General features: G+C 36.7%; 1 protein-coding gene and 1 pseudogene across 1 annotated transcript in view; one reads left to right on the top strand and one right to left on the bottom strand.

The window, feature by feature from the left end:
• Positions 1-11,327: 11,327 nt before the first annotated feature.
• On the bottom strand, positions 11,328-26,399 carry LOC109073917 (annotated as a pseudogene).
• A 169-nt stretch (positions 26,400-26,568) lies between these two features.
• LOC109073909 (retinoblastoma-like protein 2) overlaps positions 26,569-27,409 on the top strand; it is a 29,532-nt gene continuing 28,691 nt past the window's right edge. Inside the window, exon 1 of the mRNA XM_042753584.1 lies at positions 26,569-26,860. Coding sequence (XP_042609518.1) covers positions 26,723-26,860 — 138 coding nt within the window. The 5' untranslated portion in view covers positions 26,569-26,722. The remainder of the gene's footprint in view (positions 26,861-27,409) is intronic.

The raw sequence follows: 27,409 nt of genomic DNA, 5'->3' as shown, positions 1-27,409 counted from the left end.
CAGGAAGAACACAAGGGCCAAGCGGGCGGCCCACCACACTAAGACAGCCATAAATAATGGATATACTGACTCTCTGCCCTCAAGGGTAAATGGAAACAAAAGGTTGAATCAATCATTCCAGCCAAGGATATAGTCTGCCGATCTACCTTAGCTGCCGCGGCTAACCAAAACCAACACTTATCTACAGCACAATATTATCTGCTATACATCTAATGAGACCTGTAGATTTATTAAAGACAGAAAGAAAAATGCATTTTGCTTTGTTATTAATTTTCATCAGGAGGTTAAGTGCTACATTTCATTAAACATTTCTTGCAAATACTGCTTCATGATTTAGAAATCCATACCATATGAGAATACTATATTTTTATATTACAGAAACTTAAAAAAAAAAAAAATTCTTATAGATTCTCATTAACATTTCATTACCATTAACTGCACAGAAAAGCAATGTGTAAAATTATTATCATGATATAAGTGCAATAGGAAACACATTTGGGGTTTCTAAATGTTTCTTGAAAGAAAAAAAAAAAGATGGTTTCATGCTCTTGGCAGTGAATACATTTCCACACAAAACACACAAGTGACACATGAATTTGGAATTTGGAGAAATACAAGAAAATTCAAGAAAGGGTTTCAACCCCAGTGACAAATTATCATCAAGAAAACAAGTATTTAGCATCAAAAGAATTGCAAAACACACATTACAGTAGCTCACCCTAAGCTGTATATATAAATATATATACACACACACACAATTAAACATATTCACACATGAAATGTAATTAAACATTTACCAGCTGGGCAGAACAGCTAGTTTGCAGAGTAACATAGACGCATAACTAGAAAATTTCAAGTGTAATGTGACCTTTTTTCAAACCAAACCAAAGTCATCGCACACAAAGCTGAACTGAATAACACAAGTCTGCTAGCATACTTCACATGTAGCTACTTCTGTACAAACGGGAAGGAAACAGAACCTGTAAGACAAGACAAACCCATTCAAACTGTTTGTTTTAAGAGCGAGTTTCTGTCCGGACAAGCATAAAGACTTTTCTGATAAATATTTCTGCACTGCCGTGCAATCCTCCATCACCGGCGCAGTGGATGGCAGTAGATTTCGAGTGTGTTTGGCAGCTGGCAGACAGATCACTGTATTTACTCAGTTAAGCTGTCATATACACTACCTACCTGACACCCGTCCCAGAATCGCCCTGATCACATAAAGCTGTCAGCGCAGACAAACACAGTGACAAACTGAAGGCTGAACCTACAGCACCTCCATCAAACCTGAAGCTCATTTGCCTCCTAGTCGCTAGAAATGTAAGGCTGGTGCTACTGGACTCCTGGAATGTGCTGAGAACACAAATACACACAGATGCTTGTTGGGGTCTCAGGGGTCAAAGGTCAACAGACAATATGAGACTGTCATCAGTTAGATGACAGTGCTGATATTAATATAACATGGGTAATTATCAGGAAATTGTTGCATTTGACTGATAAAATTAATAGTATGGCATACTTTGTAACATTTGATTACTCTGTTTAATGCAAAATAACCTCTAATATAAAAATTATGTTTTTACGTTTAAATACAGTTAAATTTTTATGGGTTTTATAGACAAAAAGACCTAAATGTTGCTTTTACTGAAAGATAAATGTCACACTGTTACTTTCTATGTCATTTTCCATTTTCTTTTCAGCCCTGTTATACTGTAACATTTCCTTCTAAGACTATTGTTTCATCTTTATTTATTTTTAAATAAATGGCAATAAATTGCACAACAATGCTGACTGTAATAGTAATGATTAATAATAATAATAATAATAATAATAATAATAATAATGTGGTGTGTTGGAATTATATGTATGATTTGTCTTTGTTCAACACCATTATGCTATAGCTTTCCCCATTTTACATTTTTGAAATTTGAACTTATTAAAGTCTTTCTGACCGCATGCTTCAAAAAGAGGTAACTTTCTCTTACAGTCTTTACTGGCATTTCATTATGTTTGAGCTGATGCCAACCCTGTAAATCTCAATAGTTCAGCCCTGTTACAGGGAAAAATGTTTATAAAATATTGTTCTTGACAAAAACCAGAAAAACCCTGACTGTAATCTGTAATCTAATTTTGCCAGATACAGTTTTTACAAGTTGTAAAAAACAGTTGATATTCAACCCTGTAACATTCCATACCAACAAACAAAAACACTTTTCAAAATAGAATTTTACATGTTGTTTGTAACCCTATAATTGCACGATTTCTCCCCATTAAAATTTCATATAATTGTGACACCCATAAAGTGATATTTGGACTCTCACACTGGCAGGAAGTGGAATTAATAGTTTAAATAATAACAATAATAATTTTGTTAATTTCACACAAACTGTAGTGATGACTTTGCACATCGAGTTAAACTTTTCAACCCTGCTATTTGAAGAAGATGTGTAAAACTCATGTCCGTTGTTCATTTTTTGTTTATCAACTATAAACCAACATTTAGTTCCAAATTAGCTTACATTATTAGACTTACATCAACCCTGTGAAGCTCAATAGTTCAGCTCTGTTATAGGAAACATATTGTAGATAACCCATACACCGAAGTCTCTAAAAATATCTATAAACAGTATTATGCTAAACCATGTTTTTAAGTGCAGCAAAGCTCTACTGTATTCAGCTGTAACTTCTCAAGGTCTTGTATCCTGGAGAAGGTTCTAGGTTAGATGGATGGACCATTAAACAAAGCAAGTCATACTCATTCATGTCCACATTTAGTTGAAATTAATCACTAACATTTCACACCCTCTTGTCCGAAGCAAAGACGTCTAATGTCTAACCCAAAAGGCAATCGACTCTTTAATTTATTCCGTTTATTCTCTTAAGGTGTGAAAAGGCATACTTATTCACGCACGTAACCGTCACGAGCGCTATAATAATGCTAACTATCTGTCATTCATTCACAGAGCTAGTGATATAGTTGAGGAGCATTTTGGCCCTTCGGTGCAAGAACACCTTTTGAATGTTATGATCAAGTTATTCAATGTAAACAACTATTATTTGTTTTGATTGTGAAATGAGAATAACATTAGTGTCACTTCCTGTTGCATGAATTAACAATTAACCACTGGACTGAAGATATGTCGTTAAATTCAAACTGTGGGTTTTCACATAAAGTCATAATTTTGGTGATGAATCCAGTCTCATAATAAATAACTATCAATGCATACATTGATATTTATCATTATTATATTTGTATTGAATTTTTTTATTATTAATTTATTTGTAGACAAGGTTTCTTTTTTTATGCATGTAAAAATGGAGTTTAAAAAAATAAACCTACCCCAAAGAAATATTCACTGCAGTAAAAAGTGCAAAAACTAGGCATGGTTTCCTCTATAATATTTTATATATTTGATGAAAATACACTATTCACCTTTACACATTCATAAACACATAGTTTGTAGCAAAATCTCCAGTTCATATAGCACACATGCGCGCGCACACACACAGCCACTTGAAGTGTTAATCTCAGGTTAAACCAACCCAGGTGGCGTTTGAGAAATGATTGCCAGCGGCGGCGGCGGCCAGCAGACAATGGGCAGGTAATTTAAATGTGGATGGGGGCAGAGTTCATCTGTCTCTGTAGAGATCATTAATATAAAGATTGATCTGTCTCTCCGTCTGTGTGTGTGTGTGTGTGTGCTGTACCTGTGGGGACTCCAGGAGCTTTAACACAGCTGTAACCTCCAGCCCGATGAAAGCTGTACAGATCCATGGCTCTTGATCATTGATGAATGCATCACTCAAACACGCTTTATCAACACAGATGCCAGAGAATCACACACGTGCATGTAGATTTGCATGCGTAAGTAAAATAGCACTAATTGTACCTTTAAGATCTGCAATATTCCTGCAGTGGAAAATAACCAGATTCTGACTGTAAAATATGGCTGTGGACCCGTCTCAGTGGTCTTGACATTCTCAGCTGTATTAACATTATTCCCTAATATTATCATTTTGATATTAGTTCTATTTTAATCCCCCCAAAAAGTCATTTTCAGATGTCCCAAATTTTGTTCAACTCTGTTACTGCATGATTTTTTTTCCCTATTAAAAATGGAACATTGGTTTCATTTTATTTAGATGGTCCATTTTGATCTTTCTATTGACTATAAGTATCATTGCACCTACATGTCTACTAACTCTCATTTAGAGTGTTAGTAGAGTATTAGTAGACTGGTAGGGTTAGGATTAGAACAAGTTGACATTTCACTTAAAAAGTTACTTATAGTCAGTAGAATGTCTGTTAATTAGACAGTCTACTAACACTCTAATGAGAGTTTGTTGACATGTAGGTGTAAAGTTACTGATTGTCAACAGAATGCTCAAAAGCTCAAAACTGATTGTCAACGGAATGCTCAAAATGCAGTGTTACCAGAACATTTTATTAATGTAGAAGTAATAATCACTTCGCATTTTTTTCAGTTTTACACAAATTGTATTGTTGATTATATTTATCAAATTTAACTATTCAACTCAGCTACTGTAAGAAAAATTGTGAAACAAATATTTGTTAATGTTTATTAACTAGAAACCAACATTTGGTTCAAAATTAGCTAGCCTATAATGAGTGAGAGCTTAATTTATGTTAAATCTACAACCCTGTTACCCACAACTTTGTTACTCAATCTTAATTTAATACTTTTTTCTTTTAATGTATACATTAATAATTTAACGTTTTATGATTATTTAATGTTTAAAGCTAGAAAATAATTAAATCACAGCAGTCAGTGTATTTATGTTCCAAATTTTAGTAAAAGGGTTGAAAAAAATAGGAATTAATATACAGTAGAAAATATAATAATTAAAATTCTAATTGAATGCTTATTTTATAATATACTGTAGTACAAGGAATTTAAATTTAAATTCCATTTAGTCATTTTTACTCAAATTGTAATGTAGACTGAATTCATTGTTTAACCATTCAATCCTGTTATCATAAGAAAAATTACAAAAATACATATTATTAATTTACAGCACCTACTAACTACAAACCATCATATGGTTAAAAAGAGCTAATTAGCCCCTAAAAAAGTGATCACTTCATTTATATTAAATCTACAACCCTGTTACTCATTCTTAATTGTATAAATGTTATTCATTCAATGTTTTATGTTAATTTAATGTTTAGCATTAGAAAATAACATGATATCACCCAGATAAAATTTTGCAAATCTCAAATAAAATCAGTATAGAAAGTGAAAAATGTGCTTAATTTTTTTTAGTTTGTGATTTAGTAAAATAAGTTTAAATGTAGTTTAAACTAGATGATCTACACCCCCCCCCCCCCAAAAAAATTTAAAAATAAATAAAAAAATAAAAACACAGTTAAAGAAAACACACATACGCACAAAATTAAACTGAGTTTAATGGCTTACTTTGTACCCTAAAGTGCCAATTTTATGTTATAAACTTTGTTCATTTCATGTTATTTAATGATTAGCACTATAAAATAATGAAATCATACAGATCAGAGTATTGAAGTTCCAAATTTTAGTAACAGAGCTGAATAAATTGCAAATGAAAAAGAAAATGGAAAGCTCAATTAATTTTTAATTTTGGTTTTAATTTAGCATATGGGTGTGCTGAGGTGTTAATGATAGTATGACATTGAGGCAAATACTGATTTCTTTTTTTTTTTTTTTTGGCAGGCAATGGATTAAAAAATAATTAATTTACAAAGCACTGCTTATATATCCATTCAGACTTTCTTTGCCAGTGGTCTCTAAGGACTACTTTCTTTTCAGGCTGTTAAGTGAATAATTTGCCTTGAACAGTATCACAGTCTGTGGCGTTAACTGTAAGACTTCTATGTGAGAAAAGCATTGAGTCAAAAACAGATTAGGAACACAGTCCAATGAGTTTAACAGCTTTGACAGTTGCAAGTGCAGTCAATAACATGCTAATGCTTTTACAGTGCTCTTGATAAGAGTCTTTTTATGTCTGTGTTTAAATCAATAAACTTAAATACAGGCTGGTGAAGGGTTTTGTTGTTTTGTGTGTGTGTGGGTTAAAGTATGGATCACGTGGTCTCAACACAAATATTATACAAGCAGCAGAGTGAGTTAGTGCTGAGAGCGGTACAGTAGCTTATATGCTGTGAACGATTAACAGTGAGACGGAGCATGACAGGGCTGATTTGAAAATGTAATTTCGGAGGTGACATGCCACGCATACATTAAAGCGTTGTTAATAGAGAGCCAATGAAAACAGAAGGTCAAGAACACATGACCCGAGAGTGCATCTCTTAACCTGAGGAATGTCACAGTTCTCACGTAAGGCTTGACCAAAGTGACACTTCTCGTGCAGCTAATTATTACGGTAAACCAGGGCAGGGAACAGGTTTTAGGGAGAGTTCACTGGGCAAGAGGTGCCGACATTACAATATGTCTTGTGACAAAAATGCCATTAAAAAGCATTCAGTGTAGAAGACTGAGAGGAGGACAGGATCTCTAATGAATTAGGAAAGAATGGTGCCATAACGCCACCTAGTGGTGGTTTCTGCACTTTCCATGACTCTTATCAACTTAAGTTACAGTCTAGAGCACATACCACAGTAATGATAGTTTTTAGACACAAAAGATGGTAAAAATAGGAATGTGTTATGAAATACCATGTGTTTTTGAAGACTTGCAATGGGTAATATATTTAAGAGGCAAGCACATATTTTGGGCATCTTTGATTGCAATACCATATATATATATATATATATATATATATATATATATATATATATTTTTTTTTTAAATACTTTTTATAAATATTGTGGACCTTTTTAGTACCATGGCAGTACAATGCTTTTTGGGGCTTTTTTTCATATTCAATTTTGGGGCATGCACCATGGCATGGCATTAGCATGTATCATGGCATACCATGTATGTTTTATTTATGTATTAATGCAGTGGTTCCCAACCCTGGTCCTGGAGGCACCCCACAACTTCAAATTTTGTATGTCTCCTTAATCAAACACACCTGACTCAGGTCATCAGCTCATTAGTAGAGACACCAAGACCTGAAATTGATGCGTCAGAGAAAGGAGACATGCAAAATGTGCAATGTTGGGGTGCCTCAAAGACCAGGGTTGGGAACCACTGTACTAATGCAATACCATGTTTTTTAAGTGTGTATTATGGAAAAAACATTTTTAAATTACCATGGTAATACTTATGGGGCATGTACCATATCTTTGGAACATTTTTGTAATACCATATTTGGGTATTACAATATTTGGATACCATATTTGAATGAATTTATATTTAAATAATGCATTTTTGGGGATGTACCACAGAAACACATTTTTTTTCAACATGCAAGATAATAATTACATGGAATTCAATACTGCTGCTGTACTTTTTAATTGTTTTACATTGTTCTAGTAAATTATAATAGATTTATTCCTGTTTCCAACAAACCTGACAAATCGATCCTAGAACCTAGTTTTAACTGGAACTGAAGCTGGTCACCAGCTATCAGAGCTTAATCATGATGACCAGTACGATCAGGTGTGTTTTGGTCAGTCTCATGCTGGTTTCAGCTGGACATTCAGTATGGCACACTGGTCAGCCTGGCTGGCCTGCAACACAAACCAGCTTGTGCCCAGCAGTGCCCATCAAAAACCAGTTAGGAACTGGTCCAAACACCATTCTCTTTCTCTATAACTCTCTCCTATTGCTCATTTAAATACACCTCCACTACAGAAAGAGAAATCTGCCTATATTAAAAAAAAGGAAGTGTGATAGAGGCTCCTGTCTTCATGCACCCCTGATCATGCGGTTGACAGGCCTGCGGCGCTGGAACGGGCTGCTGGGCAGGAACTTGAGTGAGTGTAATGAAACCCGCCGACAGGCCTGGTGATACAGCCGTCCCGAACCAGAGCACTTCCACTAAATACAGAGCCGAGTCAAAGGTGAGGAGCTGGAGAGACAGCGGTGAGAGCAAGCATCACGCCTCAGTGACCAGAGTGAGTCCGACTGTCTCGGACATGCAAAGCGCTGGCCATTTGGACACATGTGTTTGAGTTTTAAATGACACCAGTAGCAATTCATGAAAGGTTTAAGAAAAGTCTTGACAGGAAAAGCAACTGCCAGTCAAACCACCATAGTATTATATGTGCATCTGCAACGAAACACCAGCGACAAGTAAATTGACATCCATCAATTTCAGGAAAAATGTAACAATCACAGACAGTCAACACATTCTTGATAATTAATGAAATTTCATTTTTTCCCTCAATGTTTTCAAATTTATGACAAGTAATAGTCACAATTTTGGCCTGTAATTACCTAAATGTGAATTCTGAAAAGTTAGAAAAATGTAAAAATGACATTAACCTGCTTTAAAACTATTGTAACATAAGGACTCCAACTTTATTTACACTTAAAGAAAAGAAGGCTATACACTTGATGAATAAGCAGCTAACACAGTTTTGGTTGCAAATCACTTTCCGTGCCCTTGTGAAAAGAAGTCCTGTAGCATACTTTTAAAATGAGTACTTATCAAATGATATACTTTAAAAGGTTATGCTTAAGGGCAAAACTAAATTTAATGTTTTAAGACACATGATTGCATGTTAATTGCAGTTCAATAAAATATATTATAGTTTAAATTTATATTAAATGCAGTTAGCTGAAGTTTGTGCTTTTTGATTGAAACAGTGATTTAAAATGTACTTTAAAATAAAACTTCAGGCATTATTACAAATTTGGCATGGCAAAACACTTTTTTAAAGAGTGCTTAAGTGTGTTAAGAAACAGTCATGAAAGTGTTGTCACGGTAAGTACACTTAAGTGGGCTTTTATTTCATTAATATTATACTAGCAAATATAGGTTTTAAAAATAGACTCTTAAAATTTGAAGTACACTGAGAAACACTACACTGTTCATTTTCATCAAATGTGAACTGATTTAATCCAAAGGGCTCTCTAAAACTGTCCTTTCTCTCTAATATACAGCACAGCAAAGTTTGGTTTGTTTAAGCATGTTTGCACAGTTTAATTAGTTCAAGTACTTGTGTAGAATTACTCATATAACATTTAATGGCCTGAAATGTGAAATTTACCTGGCTAACCAGTTTTGGTCTCTAGAACAGTCCCAGGACATAAATCTTTAAGACCTGTTATTGGTCAACCAGCAAAATACCTCCCTGCAACTTTCTTCAAACATTATTTCATTGTTTTAAAAAGTAAAACCTATCAATAAGCCCAACTAGTCTAGCGCAAATGTAAGAATGTACCTAGAACTTTTATTTGGTTCCCATAAAATAACCAAATTGGACCCAAATACTAACATAATGGGAATGTTCTGTTTTAGTTCGCTAAAAGGATTCCTTAGCTATTTGAACTACTTCATATTGTGTCTGAAACTGTATTTTCCGTAGTTAAGTGTTAAGTTAAAGTCTTCAACACCATTCCTATCACAACGTTAGCACTTTTATCGTGTCATATCACTTATAAAGCTTCAGGTTTAACAAAATGTAAGTGCAAGGTGCCCTCCGAGAGACAGTTAAGTTGATATTTCTGCGACTCGCTCCACTCTAGATTCATTTAGTATCTGCCGGCGGTAAGTGGCCTTTGTGGGCTCAGGTTATCCATGTCACCAAAATGACACTTCCCTCTTGTCCTAACGCGTCTAATTGAGGAGCAGCCCTGTATTATTTCCCAGAGTGCTCAGCGGTGATTTGACAGATGGGCCAAGAGTGGAAAGGGGGGGCTGGGGGCCACCCACCCGCCTGTCACAGCTGTCAAAGGGCTGCGCTCCAATCATCTTCACATGACAACACGACCCGCCCCACATCTTAACTCTGAATGGCTAATGAGACCCCGTGGGACACCTTTTCTTGTCCTCTTTTCAGGTGGCAGGGTCATTTGCATGATAGCGGCGAGAGGGAACACGCAAAAGACAGAGGAAGCTGACAGAACTGGGCGGCAGTGCTCGGTATCGACCGATGATATTGATCAAGTCATGTGCTCGGCTAATGATGCTGCTTGGCTGAACACATGAACCCCGTTAGAGAGATCATTAGCCATCCAAGATCCAGGACTGATGTACAGTAGCTCAGCCTTACTGAAAGCTCTGTCAAACTCACTAAAACCTCTGCCAATATGTTTCTGGAGAAAGATACAAATTATTTTCCATTGTTAGCATGAGTTGGTTTGTTAGCTATGGACTTTATTGACTGTTTTAGTGCATGTTCCTTCTTATTGTACATGATTGATCAGAGCAGCAACATTATGAAGAAAGTCTGTCTTCGTTCATCAAAACATGAGGACTTGTTCCACCTCTGAAACAATTTATTTCTATTTTTTTATATTCTCCATTCATTTTTTGAATTGAGATTTTTTTTTTAAGTATTCATTAAAGCATTATAAGCCATGAACCGGACCAACCAGATATGAGGAGAATCACAACAGTACAAACTTTTATGTGAATCATTTGAAAATCAGACAAAAAAACAAAAATAGAAGACTGTACTTAACGGCTTTAATGAGGGAAAGAACTACAATCCCATGGACCATCGCAAATGACAATCAAATTAAAACAATGGAGTAATATAACAGTATTCATGTAAAGATGGTGATAGAAACAATATATTCAAGTTTATTGCAAAATGTGCATATTAAATATATTCAAATATTTAAGTGTTTTGAGATCGTTGAGAGACTCAATAAATGTATATACCATCAATTAACAACCTTGGTGCTCACAGTCGTTTTATCTTTGAAAGTTTTTTTTTTTTTTTTTTTTTTTGCCTATGGAGAAAATGAATGGCATTTTTACTTCCAGAACCTGACTTTAGCATTCTATTAGGGCTCAAAGTTTAATTGGTTCATGTTGTTAGTACCACACTCAGGTGATTGGCTCAAAATAATAGAAGACGTACTCCTGGAACTATGTGTCAGCCAAGCAACTACCATTGAGATAAATTCTAATGGCTACTATCTGCAATTGGCTTCAGCAAACGCTCAAATATGCAATTTTTTTCAACATTTACTCCTCCATATGTGGTGCTAAACCTCTATGACTGTGTGAAACACTCTCTCTCTCACAATCACACAAACACACACACAGAAAAATATATATATTTTGAAAAATGCCTGTTTTGTTGGTCCATACAATAAAAATCAATTGGGTCCAAAGTTCTTCAGAATATCTTTTGTGTTCAGCAGAAGAAAGTCAGTAACTATAAAATTCTAATGAATTCTAAATGCAGTTTCAACTTCAAGTAAAAAACTGAGGTTTTAAGAAAATCAGAACACAAAATGAAGTACCACTAAAACTCTTTAATACATTACTCTGAAATGTTCCTAAATATAAAACATTTACAAATATCAGCTTTTAAGGCTGTCTACAAAGGTTTGCAGTGTGTTCAAAATAAAGCATCTATATCTCGACAAAATATACTAAATCTGAATTGTACTCTCTTATGCAGACCAATACAGAAATATCAAATAATCTGCAGTGCAGATAACAGTAACATTTCACACTCAATCGCACACACCAAAACAGAAGGAGTGTCTGCGCGAGTGCCACAGCTCGACACGCGTGAAAATCTCCATTAGCATTTTAAAGAGCTTGATTTAATCCCATTAAATCCAGTTAGATTTCATTTCACAACTTCAATAAAATATCGCAGCCTGCTACAGAGCTGCCTAATGAGGCCTAACAGCCTTTTCATTAAGCAAAGTTATTAAAGGTCTAAACATCAGCGCTCCATCAAACGCAACACTGGAGGCCATAAAGAGAAACATTGGGATATGATTTCACACCGTAAGGGATCAAAGCGGTGTGATGGTGTTTACATAAAGGTATGTTTTGTTCCCATATTTTTAAAACCAAACCGACCGCCCAGTGTATTACATTTCACTTCATTTTGGTGAATCTAATTAAATACAAAAATGATTTAGGGGACTGATTTGCTGATTGGAAAAAGTAAATCATTGGTTTTGGTAAATTAAGCAAGTGGAGTTAGTGAATGATCACGCTCTGGATCTTTGATGATGGATGTTAGAGCCTCCAGAGCTTCGACTGTCACAACTAGATGGCCGATAACTTCACTGCTGTCCTGAACGTCCACAACTACAGTGAGGGACAGAAAAACACAGAAAGTTTTTATGGTCAGCCCATGGCACTTTTCATGGATAGGGTACAAATTGTTTTCTCATTATATAAAAAAAAGCATGAATATCATGTTCTTTGGAGAAATAACTACTACATATGTTATATGAACTAATATACACCATGAAATGAAAAAAAATAAAAAAGAAAAGAAAATAAATAAATATCTGTGCCACCTCAGTGGTCTTGATTTTCTTGACTATTTGCAAAAATTAATATCACACAGTAATAATAGGCTATTAATAATCTGTTTAATCCACATTCAATTAGAAATGCATTAGTTTGACCAATTACCAAAAATTCAAAATTTAGATGTTTGCAAAAATGTGCATGCCACCCTGTTACTGATTTAAAAAAAAATAGATAATAATAAATAATAATAATAATAATAACAATAATAATAATAAACTTTTCCTTAAATTGTAACATCCTGGAAGCTCACCCATTCAACCCTTTTGCTAAAGCTACATTAAAAATAAAAACATTTTTATTATAAACATTGTTCTTCAATTTATGAAAAATTACGAAACTATGAAAAAGTTTTAATTCAATCAATGTTTTACAAACTTTCTTCCCAAACAAGCTAGACCCTGCCGAGCAATATTTGCAAACCTGTTACTTGCGAACTTTACTTGCGTTTGATTATGAAGAGATCAAAAATAGTGTAGTGTTGGGGTGCCTCCAGGAACAGGGTTGGAAAACATTGGATTACCCAATGAATCTAAATGAAGTCATGAATTTAAATCAGGGGTCTCCAGTCTTGCTCTGAAGAGCTACAGTCCGGCAAATTTCAGCTCCAATCCCAATCAAGCACACCTGAAACAGCTAATCAAGGTGTTCAGGGCTACCTGATCAGTTCAGGCAAGTGTGTTGGAGCAGAGGTGGAACTGAAGTCTGCAGGACAGTAGTAGGACAGTAGCTCTCTCTAGAAGTAGGACTGGAGATCCCTGCTTTAGATCAAGTCACCCATGTTTTCTAGTTGGTCAAAAACTGAATCCACTAAGTTTCTTGAGCTTGGCATTAAACCCGCCGATATCCAGCAGAGTTGGAAGCTTCTAGATTACCTTGATTAGCTGGTTCAGGTGTGTTTGACTGGGATTAGAGCTAAACTCTGCAGGATAGTGGCCCTCCAGGAGAAGGACTGGACATCCCTGTTGTAGTCCAATGGATCCCAATCCTGGAGAACCCCCAACACTGCACATTTGAGATGTCTCCATAATCAAACACATCTGATTCAACTCATCAGCTCATTAGAAAAGACCCCAAGACATCAAATGTGTGTGTCAGATAAGCACAACATCAAAACATGCAGTGATGGGGGTTCTCCAGGACCAGGAACCACTGTTGTAGACCAAAGCAGAAAAGTGTAATTTTGAGCCTATGGTGGCTTTAGAAGGTTTGAGGTGTAGACCCTAAAACTTGTTTAGAAGAAAGTTCAGAGACGTCCTAATTGATGCACCAATTTTCACAACTTTCTACCATAAGATTCAATATGCTGCCATAGATACTAAAGCAGAAAACTCAGAACAGCTGGTATTGCATGGAGATTAGTATGAATGTCATTGTTCACCATTGCTGACGTTGTAGGAGACGCTGTGTCCAGCCAGAGGTTTCTTCAGGGACAGTGGGGTCTCGACTGACGGCAGGCCCAGGAAACAATTGGACGATTCCACTGTCTTCCGCCACTCTTGAGCCTGGCTTCAGACTCAGAGAAATGATCTCCACACGAATGCACTCGGACGGCTGGTGGAGCAAGGCATCACATGACCTTATCACAACTGACATGCAACCTCACACCAACTGACATGGTGAGACTCGCTGTGCATCTTCAGGGACTCCAATCACTCTCTACTTCTGACAGGACATCCGTGATTATTCCACCGTTTGAAATGATGGAAAAACTGTATCTCTTTCCTGATGTAGACGAGTAACCTACAAGGCATAGCTCTCTGATAATGATGGAGGTTGGAAATGCTTTGTCTGTCCGCGTATCATTTGATTCAATCTGTCAAACAGGCCATCCACGTTGTTGGAGTGTTTAGGCCATTAAGTTTTTGCTGACAGCAGTCGTTAGATCTCTGTTGCTTTCTACAATCCTCTTAGGAAAGAACACTAAGCTGACTGTTTAAATCTCTGAATGCACATCACTAAGTTGTAGGCTAAATAAATCACAAAAAAATATTTAAAATGACCTTTTATCAGCAAGGAACAATATCCTCCTGAGACCCAGTGATTTATTTTCTTTGAGACTATACGCTCCATAGTGTGGTCAGAGATACCAAGTAAAGATGTTTCTTATGCTCATCATAGCTGCATTTGTTTGATCAAAAATCCAGAAAAAAAGTAATTTTAAGTATTTAATATATCGGTCAAACACGGTTCATTTGTTAAACATGGACAGATGCAAAGTGATACAACACAGCTGTTTTTTATGCTGTGAGCTCTGAGCAGGAATGATGCAGTCATCGCTATCACCATCCTCACTCTGAACATCTGCACAGATGCGTTTTCTGTATTATGATCAGGTGATAATACAGAAGTAAAGCACTAGAAGATCATTAGGTGGATCATTCCTAGTCTCATTTCAAATGGATGTTGTTGGTGAACGGTTTTGGTTGTTTATTTTCTTGTCGTCCATCTCTCGTTTTTGTCTCAAGTGGCTCGCAGCAGGTAAGAGAGAGAGATGTTAGACATCAGCACTTTAAAGACAGCCTCTTGGCCAAGGTCAACACACATTAACATTTATGCTGTTGGTTGTCAACAGGAAACACATCAGATTATTGGCAGCAGCGAATAAAATATTAATGATTCTCATCTCATTCGAAAAACAATAGCACAGCTGCTTCCTCATATAAAACTGAATACTAACACTCAGCACTAAATATTGGTTTGCCAAAAAATTCATACATGGCTCTACTGAATACAGGTTCTACTCAGAGCCAAAGCACAGGGGCCTTCCTGCTCACAATAACACAAACAAAAAACACAAACTTTTTTTTTTAATACTAGAAGCACCTTAAGTTTGTGGTCATATTGAATCCAATTAGAATTTAACTTGAACACTGAACTTGAAGTCAATATTTAGTCACCTATGTCTTTCTAAACATATATAACTTTCTTTCATCTGTGAAACACAAAATGAGATGTTTTGAATTATGTTCAAGCTGCTCTTTTCCAAACAATGAATCCAAATTGGGGACAAAATGCTGGAGAGCTTGAAAAATTATATAATATGCCAACGCAAATTATCTTTAATAATGAAAGAATGCAAGATTTATAGCAATTAACCAACAATTATTATTATTTTTTTTTAATCTGCAGTCACATTCTTTTTTTTTTTTTTTTTAAGAAAAGAGCAGCATGATTATTGTTAAAAAAATACTTTTGTGGAACAATGGGGGTTTGGAATGATATCAGGGTGAATAAAATAAAATAAAATAAAATAAAATAAAATAAAATAAAATAAAATAAAAAGAATTTGCATTATTTTACCACTCAACTTTCTGGCTTTTAAACTTTAACATTTCTGGCTGAATAGTTTTGTTTCATTTGGAAATGTGTAACATTATCCATGTTAAATAATGTTTTATGTTTTAAAGAACTTTAATTTCCATAACTCTGAGTCCAAACACACACCTGTTGGTGGCTGTTGCAGCTCAGAGATCTCAGACTCATCAGACTGAGAGCTGGCGGTGATCACCTGACCCTCAGAGAACTGAGACTCTTCCTCATCCTCTTCCTCACTGACTGCAGTGGCCTCTCCTGCTTCCATCACTATGACGGTCTGAGGAACACAGTGTCACACTGTTTATTCCTGAATTTTATATGCCTATTGTATTCCTTATTTAAACAGTAAAATTCACATTGTTTACCTTTGGTGCAGGGGTCACAGATGACGACGACTTTTCATTATCAGAGGCTGTAGTCTGCTCCATCTTGTGATTATTAGTACACCACATACAGAAGTGCACAAATGGTACAGGATAATACTCAGGTTAATTAAAGCCTTAAATCGAGCAATAAATGCGATGCTTGACTTAGCAAGCATCACTAATTAAACAAGAGCAGACTTTTATTTTACCTGTTTTTCAGCTCTGTAACATCCACAAAAGAAACTCTTTTAGTAGGACAAATTTCTCCTAAGGGAGACAATAAAAGAGAACTAACTAACTAACTAGTTGATTTTGGTAGAGTTCGCTGTCTGGGTTTGGGCAGTGGAGTCTATATTACAAAGAACAGGAGAAAAAAAGTGCTGAAAACAAAAAGCATTCAGGACTGATTGATGTACTGTATGGTCCTGGATGCTGAGGATGCCATTACCTCAGAAACAGTGGGTTGAGGTATAAGTGGAGGATCTTTGGTCATCGTTTGTGTCTCTGTCTTCTCCTTGTCTTGAGATGTCTGTCTCTCCAGTGTCGCCCTGCCGGTGATCTCGATCTGTTGTGTGGTGATAGACGAGGACCCTGGAGGGAGGTACGTGAACGTCCATTTCAAAGTCACACTGATTTGGCCACTTGGAAGTCCCTCATGGTCTGTGAGCTCAAACATACCTTAAAAAAATACACATAGAGCGGTACTCTAGCCTTCCCCAGATACAGCTGCTTCTCAACATCCAAATCATCAAACACATACAACACCAGAGCCTCTGACTTCAGGAACGCATCGAGGTCAGAGTTCATATCCACCGGGAAGAGCATGTGATCTTCAAACTGCGGCTCATTGGTGGAGGATATGATCGGAGTATGATGGTCAGGGAAGTGGTAGAGTTTGTAGATGATGTAGGGGCTGGGTTGGGTGTGAGGACCTCTGCATCGGAGATCACAGCAGGCATGTATGGTGACATTTAGTTAATTTAGATCACCGTCCATCAATGATGAAGAACTGAGGACTGGACCTGATGAAGTCTGAATAGTAAAGATCAAAGGTCAAGTAATTTTAGCATGTTTCAAAGCAGGAAATGGTGCCCTAGATGGGGTTGTAAACAGTACCTGGCTGTCCCTTATGCTTGTGTTGAGGTAACCAAGTGCTTTGACTCTCTCCTTATAATGGCGAATGGCTTGTTCCATAGGAACCCTGAGTTTGAGCCAGTACTCTAGAGCAAGAAACACCTGGATCTCATCTGTTACACCTGCAAACAGATTGAAAACACTTTTATGAACTCTTTATGGTTCATTTTGTCCTTTTTTGGCAGTTTAAATAATTTAAATCTAAATTTAGGATTTCAAAAGGTTTTTTTCATTGCAGAACGATAGAGGAACCATTTTGGGTTCCAGAAGAATTATTTTTTTCTTAGTGTTAAGGACATTTCAATAATCAGAGGAACCTTTTTCCACTAAAATGAAACTGTGCATTGAAAAGTTTCCATGGATGTTAAGGAAACATAAATGCCAATAAAGAACCTTTATTTTTTTAAAGGGGTCATTTGTACTGTTCTCTGAGGTTCACTTATAACGTTGTCAACATTTTTACATAAAAAAAATACAAATAAATCACAATTTAGAAGTAATAATCTATTTTTCTGTCCTGTTTTTAACCCCCCTCATCAGAATGCTCTGTTTGAATAGGCGTGGCAGATTGTAGACTCGAAAGTAAACACCCACTGCTATGATTGGCTAATAGTTGTGCATATTTGACAGCATAGATTCCTCACAGATGGATGCTGCTGTGGTTTAGGTTAAAAACGCATACAAATGCATATCAAACGATATGTAAAAACAGACAAAGCAATAGTGATCTTGTAATAAAAACAGTTACTCAGACTTGTGTTGCGACATTACTTTCGAATCCAGCATTGACTTTTAGTTTCAATCTCTCTGAAAATCCTGTTTCGAATGCGCCTTATTTGTAAACGAATCCGCAGTAAAATGAAGTGAACAAAGGACCGAGTTCTTACTGATGTGGTCTGGCACTTCATTAAAAAATAAAGTTAATCAAATGAAGTTCATCATTTAGTTTCAGCACAGACCTGCATTTGCCGCTTTTTTCATTTACCTACCATGTGCGCGAATCGATGGGCGGGACTAAACAGGCAGTGATGGAGGGGAGGTATCCAAAGCACATCAACATGTCACTGGGGTCCCTCAGGGATCAGTTCTTGGACCCCTCCTCTTCTCCTTATACACTACATCACTGGGTCCCATCATACAGGCACATGGCTTCTCCTACCATTGCTATGCTGATGACACACAGCTCTCTCTCTCATTTCAACCAAATGATCCAACGGTAGCTGCACGGACCTCAGGCTGCCTGGCAGACATCTCGTCATGGATGAAAGATCATCACCTACAGCTCAATCTGGAAAAGACTAAGCTTCTTAGATTTCCTGCCACTCCAACTCTACAGCATGATTTCACCATCCAGCTAGGTCTATAAACAATTACCCCATCAAGTTCGGTCAGAAATCTTCTTGGTGTAATCTTAGATGACCAGCTGATGTTCAAAGACAACATTGCAAAGGCTTGACTTGCAGGTTTGCATTGCACAACATCAGAAAGATCAGGCCCTTTCTAACGGAGTATGCGGCACAACTTCTTGTCCAGTCCCTTGTCATTTCTAGGCTGGACTATTGCAATGCTCTTCTGGCTGGACTTCCATCAAGTGCTATCAAACCTCTACAAATGATTCAGAATGCAACGGCACGACTAGTCTTCAACGAGCCCAAACGATCCCATGGTACACCTCTCTTTATCTCCTTGCACTGGCTACCGGTTGCGGCTCGCATCAAGTTCAAGAAACTGATGCTTGCATATAGAACAGCCACAGGCTCAGCAGCCGCCTACTTCCACTCACTATTACGAATCGACATCCCTCCAGAAGTCTGAGATCCGCTAGTGAGCGACACCTCGTGGTACCGTCACAGAGAGTCTCAAAATCACTTTCCAGAACATTCTCGTTCACCGTTCCTGGCTGGTGGAATGATCTTCCCACCCCTATCCAGAATGCTGAGTCCCTGACAATTTTCAAGCGACATCTGAAAACTCATCTGTTTCGAACGCTACTTGACTTCATCCTAAAAAATTTAAATAAAATAAACTTTGCCTTTCTCTTTATTTGTTCCTTCCCTTTCTAGCTTCTAGTACTAATTTGAAAAATGCCTAAAACTTGGTATTACAAGCACTTCCTGTGTCTGTTTGCCTCTTAAAGAAGAATCGCTTTATGTATTCCCCAACTGTAAGTTGCTTTGGATAAAAGCATCTGCAAAATGACTAAATGTAAATGTGGAATCGGTGGGCTGGACTAAACAGGCAGTGATGTCTGTAGTTATTAGTTTTTAAACTAACGAGAAAGGTTTGAGTTCTGAAACGTACAGGATGTTTTTATAGTACACTGACCTCTTATATATTAAAAGATCAAGGGAATTTTGAGTTTTCAGTTCATGACCCATTTAAGAGTGTTGTAAGCTTCTCTTCTCTGCTAAACATCTCCTTTTTGTGTTCTTCAAATAAAAAAAAAGTAATATAAATTTGTATCTACAAAAACAGTGAGCTTTCATTTAATTTCAACAATTCATTTAATATCAACTAAAAAACCCATACTGGTCAACATCTACAGGAAAACATTCTTTAAACCAATGTCAGAAGACGGTCTAAAGACTCACCAACTACCTGAATGGTGCCAAACACCTTCCCATCTCGTTCCAGCAATTGATTTAACCTGAGCTGACCAGCAGCCACCGTGCGGAAACTCAAGCCCTCAGCGAGCTGAACCTCCACTGTAACTGAGCTGCTGTGGAGATTGTCCACCCTCACAAGAAGAGGTTGTCCACCCTCACAAGATACTGAGACGTGAGGCTGTACGCTGGATGGGCACCTCGAACCACAGCCGTGGACTGCAGCTCAAAGTAATAGAAGGCGTACGTGCAGAAGATGGACGGATCTTTGTCCTTGAGACTTTCTATAGCTTCAGAAGAGAACTGCGCTCTCCCCAAGTGAATTTCTAGAAGGTTCTTGCCTCGAGCCAAGCGGAGGGTTTCATCAAACTCATCTGTAACATCATCGCTGGTCACATCTGGTCTGAACACATGGGTCTTGGTTCCATATGCAATGTCTTTCAGCTGGACTGGAAGGACACAGGCAAAATTAGTTTTACTAAGCATGACTGCAGCATCGGAAATCTGAAGATCATGTGTTGGATGCAGCTAAACCTTCAAGTTTCTTTATCCTTGCAGCTCTCATGTCCAGAAGCTGAGCCAGCTTCTCTGACTTTAATTCATGTTCAAGTTTTAGATCGTCCATCGCACGAGTGACAGCTGCAACCTCAGCCTACAAAAACACAGACGTTTAAAGACATGAGTCATATGTGGAGAACAGCAGACCCTTGAAGTTACCGTAACATGAAATGAAGTTCATAACTCATTTTACTTCTATTACATTGTAGTCGAGATCTACTAATTCGAGCTGGAGTCCAGGCTGAATAAAGTAAATTGAGTCAAGACAGACTAGAGGAGGGTCAAGTTGGAGTGAAAAGAAAGACCTGAATAGGGTGAAGTACAAGTCCATGACAAGACCAAGACCCTGAAAATATGGTCTTGGACATAAGACAGACTCTACAACACTGTTCCATTATGCAATAAAATGTACAGCATAATTAGATTTTATCAATTGGGGAGCAACTTAATTGTGAAAAGTGTGTTTTATACCAAACTCCAGAGTAAGCTGGAAGTCTGGAATTGGATGTGAATTTGCCTTTTTTCAAAAAGGCTTGAGTTTAAGCTTGAAGTGCATATGAACAATCTACTGCTATTTTCTATTATTTAGGAAAGCATTATTAAATTAAAGTTGACCAACATTAAATCACTGCAGTAACTATTAAGATTTAAAAAAAATATTGACCAGGAATGTGTTTTAAAGGGATAGTTCACCCAACAGTGAAAATTAGCCCACGATTTACTCATCCTCGAGCCAACCTAGGTGTATATGACTTTATTCTTTTGTCTTTCAGATGAATCCAATTAGAGTTTATTTAAAAACTTCCTGGCTCTTTCAAGGTTTATAATGGCAGTGAATGGGTGTTATTTTTCAATAGTCCAAAAGAAGTCCAATAAAGCGCATCCATCCATAATAAAAAGTGCCTCAGGGGGTGAATAAAGGACTCCTGTAGAGAATCCATGCATTTTTGTAAGAAAAATATCCATATTTAAAACTTTATAAACAATAATCTCAAACTTCCGCTAACTGTTGTACATGCACTCACAACAGAATGCCGTTCCGGCGAATAACGTAGGACATACCGTAAGGTCCGGTGAGAATATGCTAGTCTCGTGAAAACCAACGTTTGTTTACAGGAGCAAAGGAAGCAAAGTTGTCTTACTTTAGCAAAGGAAAACCAGTCTCCTCTTGGCTTATATCAAAATATGTGATGCATAATTCCTACGTCATCCACCTGGAGCAGCGTTCTATTGTGAAAGTTCATACGACAGTTAGCGAAAGTTAGAGATTAGTGTTTCTAACATTTTAAATATGGATATTTTTCTGTGTTAAGGCCCATTCACACCAAGAACGATAACTATAAAGATAACAATATTAGCGTCCACATCAGTGGATGATATCGTCTGTTTGTTCTAAGCATATGCACATGATCCTTTAGAAGTCAGTTTAATATGCTGATTTGCTGCTCAAGAAATATTTCTTATTATTATCAATGTTGAAAACAGTTGAAAACTGCTCCATATTTTTGTGGAAACTGCGATACATTTTTATAGATTTTTTTCAGGATTCTGTGAAAACTCGAAAGTTGAAAAGAACAACATATATTTGAAATACAAATATTTTGTAACATCATAAATGTCTTGCATCTTTACTTATAATATTAGTATTTTGGTAATCTTACTGACCCCAAACGTTTGAGTGGTAGTAAGTTGTTAATGAATTTAAGTAATTTGTATATAGTTCAGAAGTTTGGATTTACCTTTATAAGCATCAGGGCTTCACTGAGTTCAGCTGCATCTATTTCACTTTCCTCAAGAAAACAACATCAGATTCAAGCATCAATGTGAAATAAAATAATCTAAATTGGTTTAAAACTTTTTGTTTATTTTTTAAAAGTTATTTTATGTTAATTTTATGTTAATTTTTTTTTTGGTTGAACCACTCCTTCAAATGACTATTTCTTCTCTACTGCTACAAATATTGCACTTTACCTTGGTAAAGAACTTCATGCGCTCTTTAATTTCATCCAGTTGTTGTTTCTGCTCCAGGTAACGCAGCTGAAGTTTCTTGTTTTCTTGCATCAGTTTTTCATATAAATCTTCCGTGAAAATAAAATAGCAGTGAGTTTAACACACCAGGGGTTTTAAAGCACCTACGGTCATGTGTGTGGTTACCTCTCTATGACTTGATCTTATCCAGGATCTGGTTTTTATCAGCGAGTTTGGATTTTAATGCCGTCTCTGGGCCACCTGTAGCTTGAGCTGCTGTTCTCTCGTCTTTCATTTCTGCTCCTGACTCACATCAAACGCACTATTGCAACAGACAAAAAGAAATGCAGCGATGTGCTCAGAGCAAAACGCTCCCCCACAATGCTAGGGATTTGTTGAAATCCTTAATACTAAGCATGAGCAAAAACAATAGTCCTACTACAGTTAGCAATCACCACTAGTAAGTAGGGCTACGCTTTATTGTAAGGTATCCTTGTTACAGTGTAATTATACATTTAAGTACTGAGTAATATTAATTAACTACATGTACTCACTACATGGTTAGGATTAGGGTTACTTGCATGTAATTAATCATAATTTATTGTTATTATGATAGTTAGTACATGTATCATCTATAACAAGGACACCTTAAAATAAAGTGTTACCGTGAGTAGTATACTATACTTAGTTTTCTGAATTGTGATTTCTATCCTTCTTATTATTACTATGTAGTTCATTCAAGCTTTTATCCTCTCACCTTTTCACTTATTTATCACAGTTTTCCTTAAGCAAGTCTCTCTCCTTCTCCAAATCTTGGATTCTCTCTTGTAACTGAAAACTAGATAGATAGATAGATAGATAGATAGATAGATAGATAGATAGATAGATAGACAGACAGATAGATAGATAGACAGACAGACAGACAGACAGATAGATAGATAGATTATTATACATTATAATAATTATTAAGCAGTTATAAAGGTTACATATCCTGCTTGTACTTGTTATACTCTACTTAATATTTTGAATTAGATTTTATTTTTATATTTTTATATTTTAAGTTTTAGTATTTTTCTTATGTGATTATTTTCAGATATTTCTAGATCTTTAACTAGTCATTTTAGTACTTCAGCTTATATTTACATTATATTTCAGCTTATTTTCAATTGCCAAAAAAACAGTTTTTAGTAGTGTTAGTTTTAGTTAACAGCAGCAACACTGGCTGCGATACTTAGGGTTAGGGTTAGGTATCATACTGTATATAAAGCTTGTGTGTAGGACGGCAGCTGTACCTCTTGTGTGTGTCTCTGGTCTGAATCTGTGTCTCCAGCTGTAAACTCTTCAGTCTCTCCTCCTTCAGCTGTCGACTCACTTCATCCACCTTCACCAGCGCTGCATCAGGTCTTCATACTCTACAAAAACACACACACACACTGAACACTGCAGTTGCTATTGACATGACCACCAGCAGAGGGCACAACAAATGAGGCACTTGCATATCATTGCTCTTTTGTTGACTTTGATTGCTTCCATTGTCCTGATTTGTAAGTCGCTTTGAATAAAATGACTGCTGCTAAATGACTAAATATAAATGCAATGTGTCAGACTGTATAGAGGTGCAAATCCAGGAAAGAGCAGAGAACACATCCCACAGTTATAATAACGGATAAACTATAATTGGCTATACTTTAATCTTTTTGTCACTGGGGTCCCTGGCGGTTCAAACTCAGCTGTTATCATTACAGCAATTTAATATGAGTTTAATAATGCAGTGTTTAAAACGAGCGAGCAGCACCTCTGTCCGCTGGCCTGATGCTCTCTCATCTAGCGGGGCAACAAACCCTGGGGTGGTTTAGCACTCATGTCCCCTTCAACATGTCTGATTCCTTTGAATAAAATAATAATAATAATAATAATATTAATAAAACACCCTTGAACCATATTTTAAATAGACGTCTTTATAATTTTCTCCAGTACCTTGGACAAACACTAAATACTAAAAATAGATACTTTGAGAATATATTTAGAAGTAATGAAAACACTAATGAAAAAAATTCTACTTAATATAGTAGAATTACAATAGAACACATACTGTAGTTTTCAGAATAGAAAAGAAAACAGATAGATTACAGACAAGAATAGAGTACTGTACAAATAAAATAGAACACAGAATTTAGATTCTATAATAGAAGAGAATAGAATAGAATAGAGAACAAAAAACAACAAAACAAAATACAAATAAAACAGAGTAGAATTGAACTGTAAACAGAAAATACCAACATAATGCAATTTAAATTACATAACAGAATAGAACACAATAGATCTGACAGAACATAATATAATATAAATTGAAGATAATACAGTAGAATTACAACAGAACAAAAACTGAACAAAACAGATCATTTAGATTCTAGAATATACTGGAATAGAATAAAGATCAAAAACAACAATACCAGAGCATAACAATATAAATAGCAGAATAGAATAGAATAGAATAGAATAGAATAGAATAGAATAGAATAGGTGTACCTGCTTTGGGAGCATGTGGTCGTGATGCTGTCATGGGCATGTGGTCTCTGAGTCTGCGGAGGCCGGAGCTGGATGTGGCTGTAGGGAGTGTGCTGCTGTTTGGCTGCTAACAGCCGCCGCGCGAGCCCTTCATTCTGTTTCTCCAGCTCCTGAACCTTCTCCTGCAGCTCCTCCATCATCTCCTCCATCTCAACGTCTCGAGTGCCCTCGCTCTGCTGGTGATCCTTCACCATACGAGTCAACTTGGTGGCCATCCTGAAAAACCAAAGACATCTGTAAACTTATTGCACTGTTCTTGTTACTGATCTATTTTTGAGAAGAATACAGATAAACCAGATAATCTGCATGTTTAGAATCTAATGACTGATCAGACCTGCGGATCTTGTCTTCTTGTTTGCGTGTATATTGTTTAAGTGTGAGGTTTTCCTCCTGCAGCCGTAGAAATGTGTCCTCCAGCTCCTCCCTGCTGAACCTGGACACATTCTGCAGGGCATCTAAAAACAGGACTGCTCATTTACCTGCCATTAACTTAAGCAATTATTATAATAATACTTCTGTTTTAATCCTGACCAGGCAATGTGGCTGCTCCATTCGGGTGGACAGTGATGTCTCTCAGAGGAATATCTCCAGCTGTCTCATCAGCACGAGCAAACACCATTCAGACTGAAATACAACACAGCACATATACATGTGGAAAATATGAATTATACTATATTACTTTTTTTTTTTTTACTTAATTGTAAACACCAAATAATACAACGGCATCACCATGTTCACTTTGGACATGTGTTATGATATTAATATCATAAGTAAATATTACCACATATGAATATGGTAAACATTTAGTGTCATTTTATACTGTATATCAAAGTAGCGAGTCATTACCATTTGATGCTTGTGTTCTTGAGGCTTGCATCGATACTGATGCGATCTGATACATCTTTTCTAACATGTTAAGTCGCTTGTTTCGGAAATGCAGTATTTCGCAAATACAAATTCAAGTTTCTAATAAAACACAGAAGAACAGTGTTACAGTACGAACTTATAAGCACACCGCGTACTTTAAACCTTCACAAGACAGAAATATTTGGATCCAAACACGATCTCACCAATTCAAAAGCATCCCACACAGAGTGCACAGCGACAGTTGCTATAAAACAACTCATCCACTTCCGCTCCAACCGGCTCCACTTCCGGCGACTGGCTTTTGGGAAATTGAGTTTTTACGGCGTGACGTCTTCGAGCGCCTAGAATGAGCAGTGCTCAGAAACATCTGTTGAATTTCCATTGAAATGCTGGTATAAAGTAACCATTCGTTCTCTACACGACAATATATCACATGTTCAATAAAATGAATGTCTGAATGCCAAAACAAATCTTGCAGGGAATGGCCATAGATACTATCTGTGGGGAATAGTTAATACAGAAAAAGTGACCTGTATTAAAATGTTATTCAAAAGCTGAGATGCAGGCTGGCAGGTTTAGACTCCTAAAACAGTCATTTATGAGTTAAGTAAAGGGGAAATGGCATATTGAAGTCACAAAGTGGGCGGGGCCTCCACTTCCGCGTGACAGGCTCTACGCACAGATCGGCATTCGCTTTCATACTTACGTCAGAAACGCGTCTTACGTTCTCATTGCGTCGGCGTCGGCACGCGCTCAGCGTACTCAAACACAGCAGAAGCGAGCTGTCAATCAAAGGACATTTAAATGGCTACACCGTGCAGAAGTGTACAGTCGCTGGCGCTGTCACTAAAGAACTTCATTCTTATTTCACCGCCGTTCATTTCATAGCGGTTTGCGTTCCTGCCTTTCTCGTATTGCAGACAAAGATACAAATCACTCGTGTATTTATACATCTACGCACGAAAAGCCGCAGAAATGAGCGAGGAAGAAGATGCGTTGGTGAAAACTAGACATGCATTTGAAGATCTGTGTCGAGCTCTGAATATGGATGAGGAGTCGAGTAACGGGGCATGGAGGAGTTATGAAAATATCAGCAAAAATTACACTCTGGAGGTAAACAGAGCGCATAGTGCACGCATTTATAAATGTAGCTATGCATGCATGCATTCAATAATATTCGTGTGAATCGACATGATTACATGTTATTTTTATGTTTTAATGAATAAAGTGTGTGCTTTAACATGTTAAAAAATGTTAAAATATGTGTGTGCGTATATTACGTATGAGCGCAGAATGCGCGTGACGTCACATCAGCGGCTTTACAGCCAGACGATTATAATAATGTACAGTAAGAACAAGCTGTGCTTTTAGCGTGTTTTTAGTCTATACATCTGCACCACAGTATGTCACCTTAGTGTGCTTGTGCAGAAAAACAGCTCAGCGTTAATTGGTACTGTACGCTGCACTTACTACAGTAAATGGTGAAAGCACCATTTTCTGTCAAATACCATGTATACATAATTGTACCATGTCAAATACCATTGTATACATAAACCATGGTGCGTGGTAGTGCTAATAAGCAATGTTGGGAGGTAACTAGTTACATGTAACTAAATTACGTAATTTAATTACAAAATAAATGTAATTGTAATCAGTTACAGT

Source organism: Cyprinus carpio, chromosome B25 (assembly GCF_018340385.1).
Source record: "Cyprinus carpio isolate SPL01 chromosome B25, ASM1834038v1, whole genome shotgun sequence".
Classification (NCBI taxonomy): Eukaryota; Metazoa; Chordata; class Actinopteri; order Cypriniformes; family Cyprinidae; genus Cyprinus; species Cyprinus carpio.
This window is presented reverse-complemented; position numbering and strand designations above follow the sequence as displayed.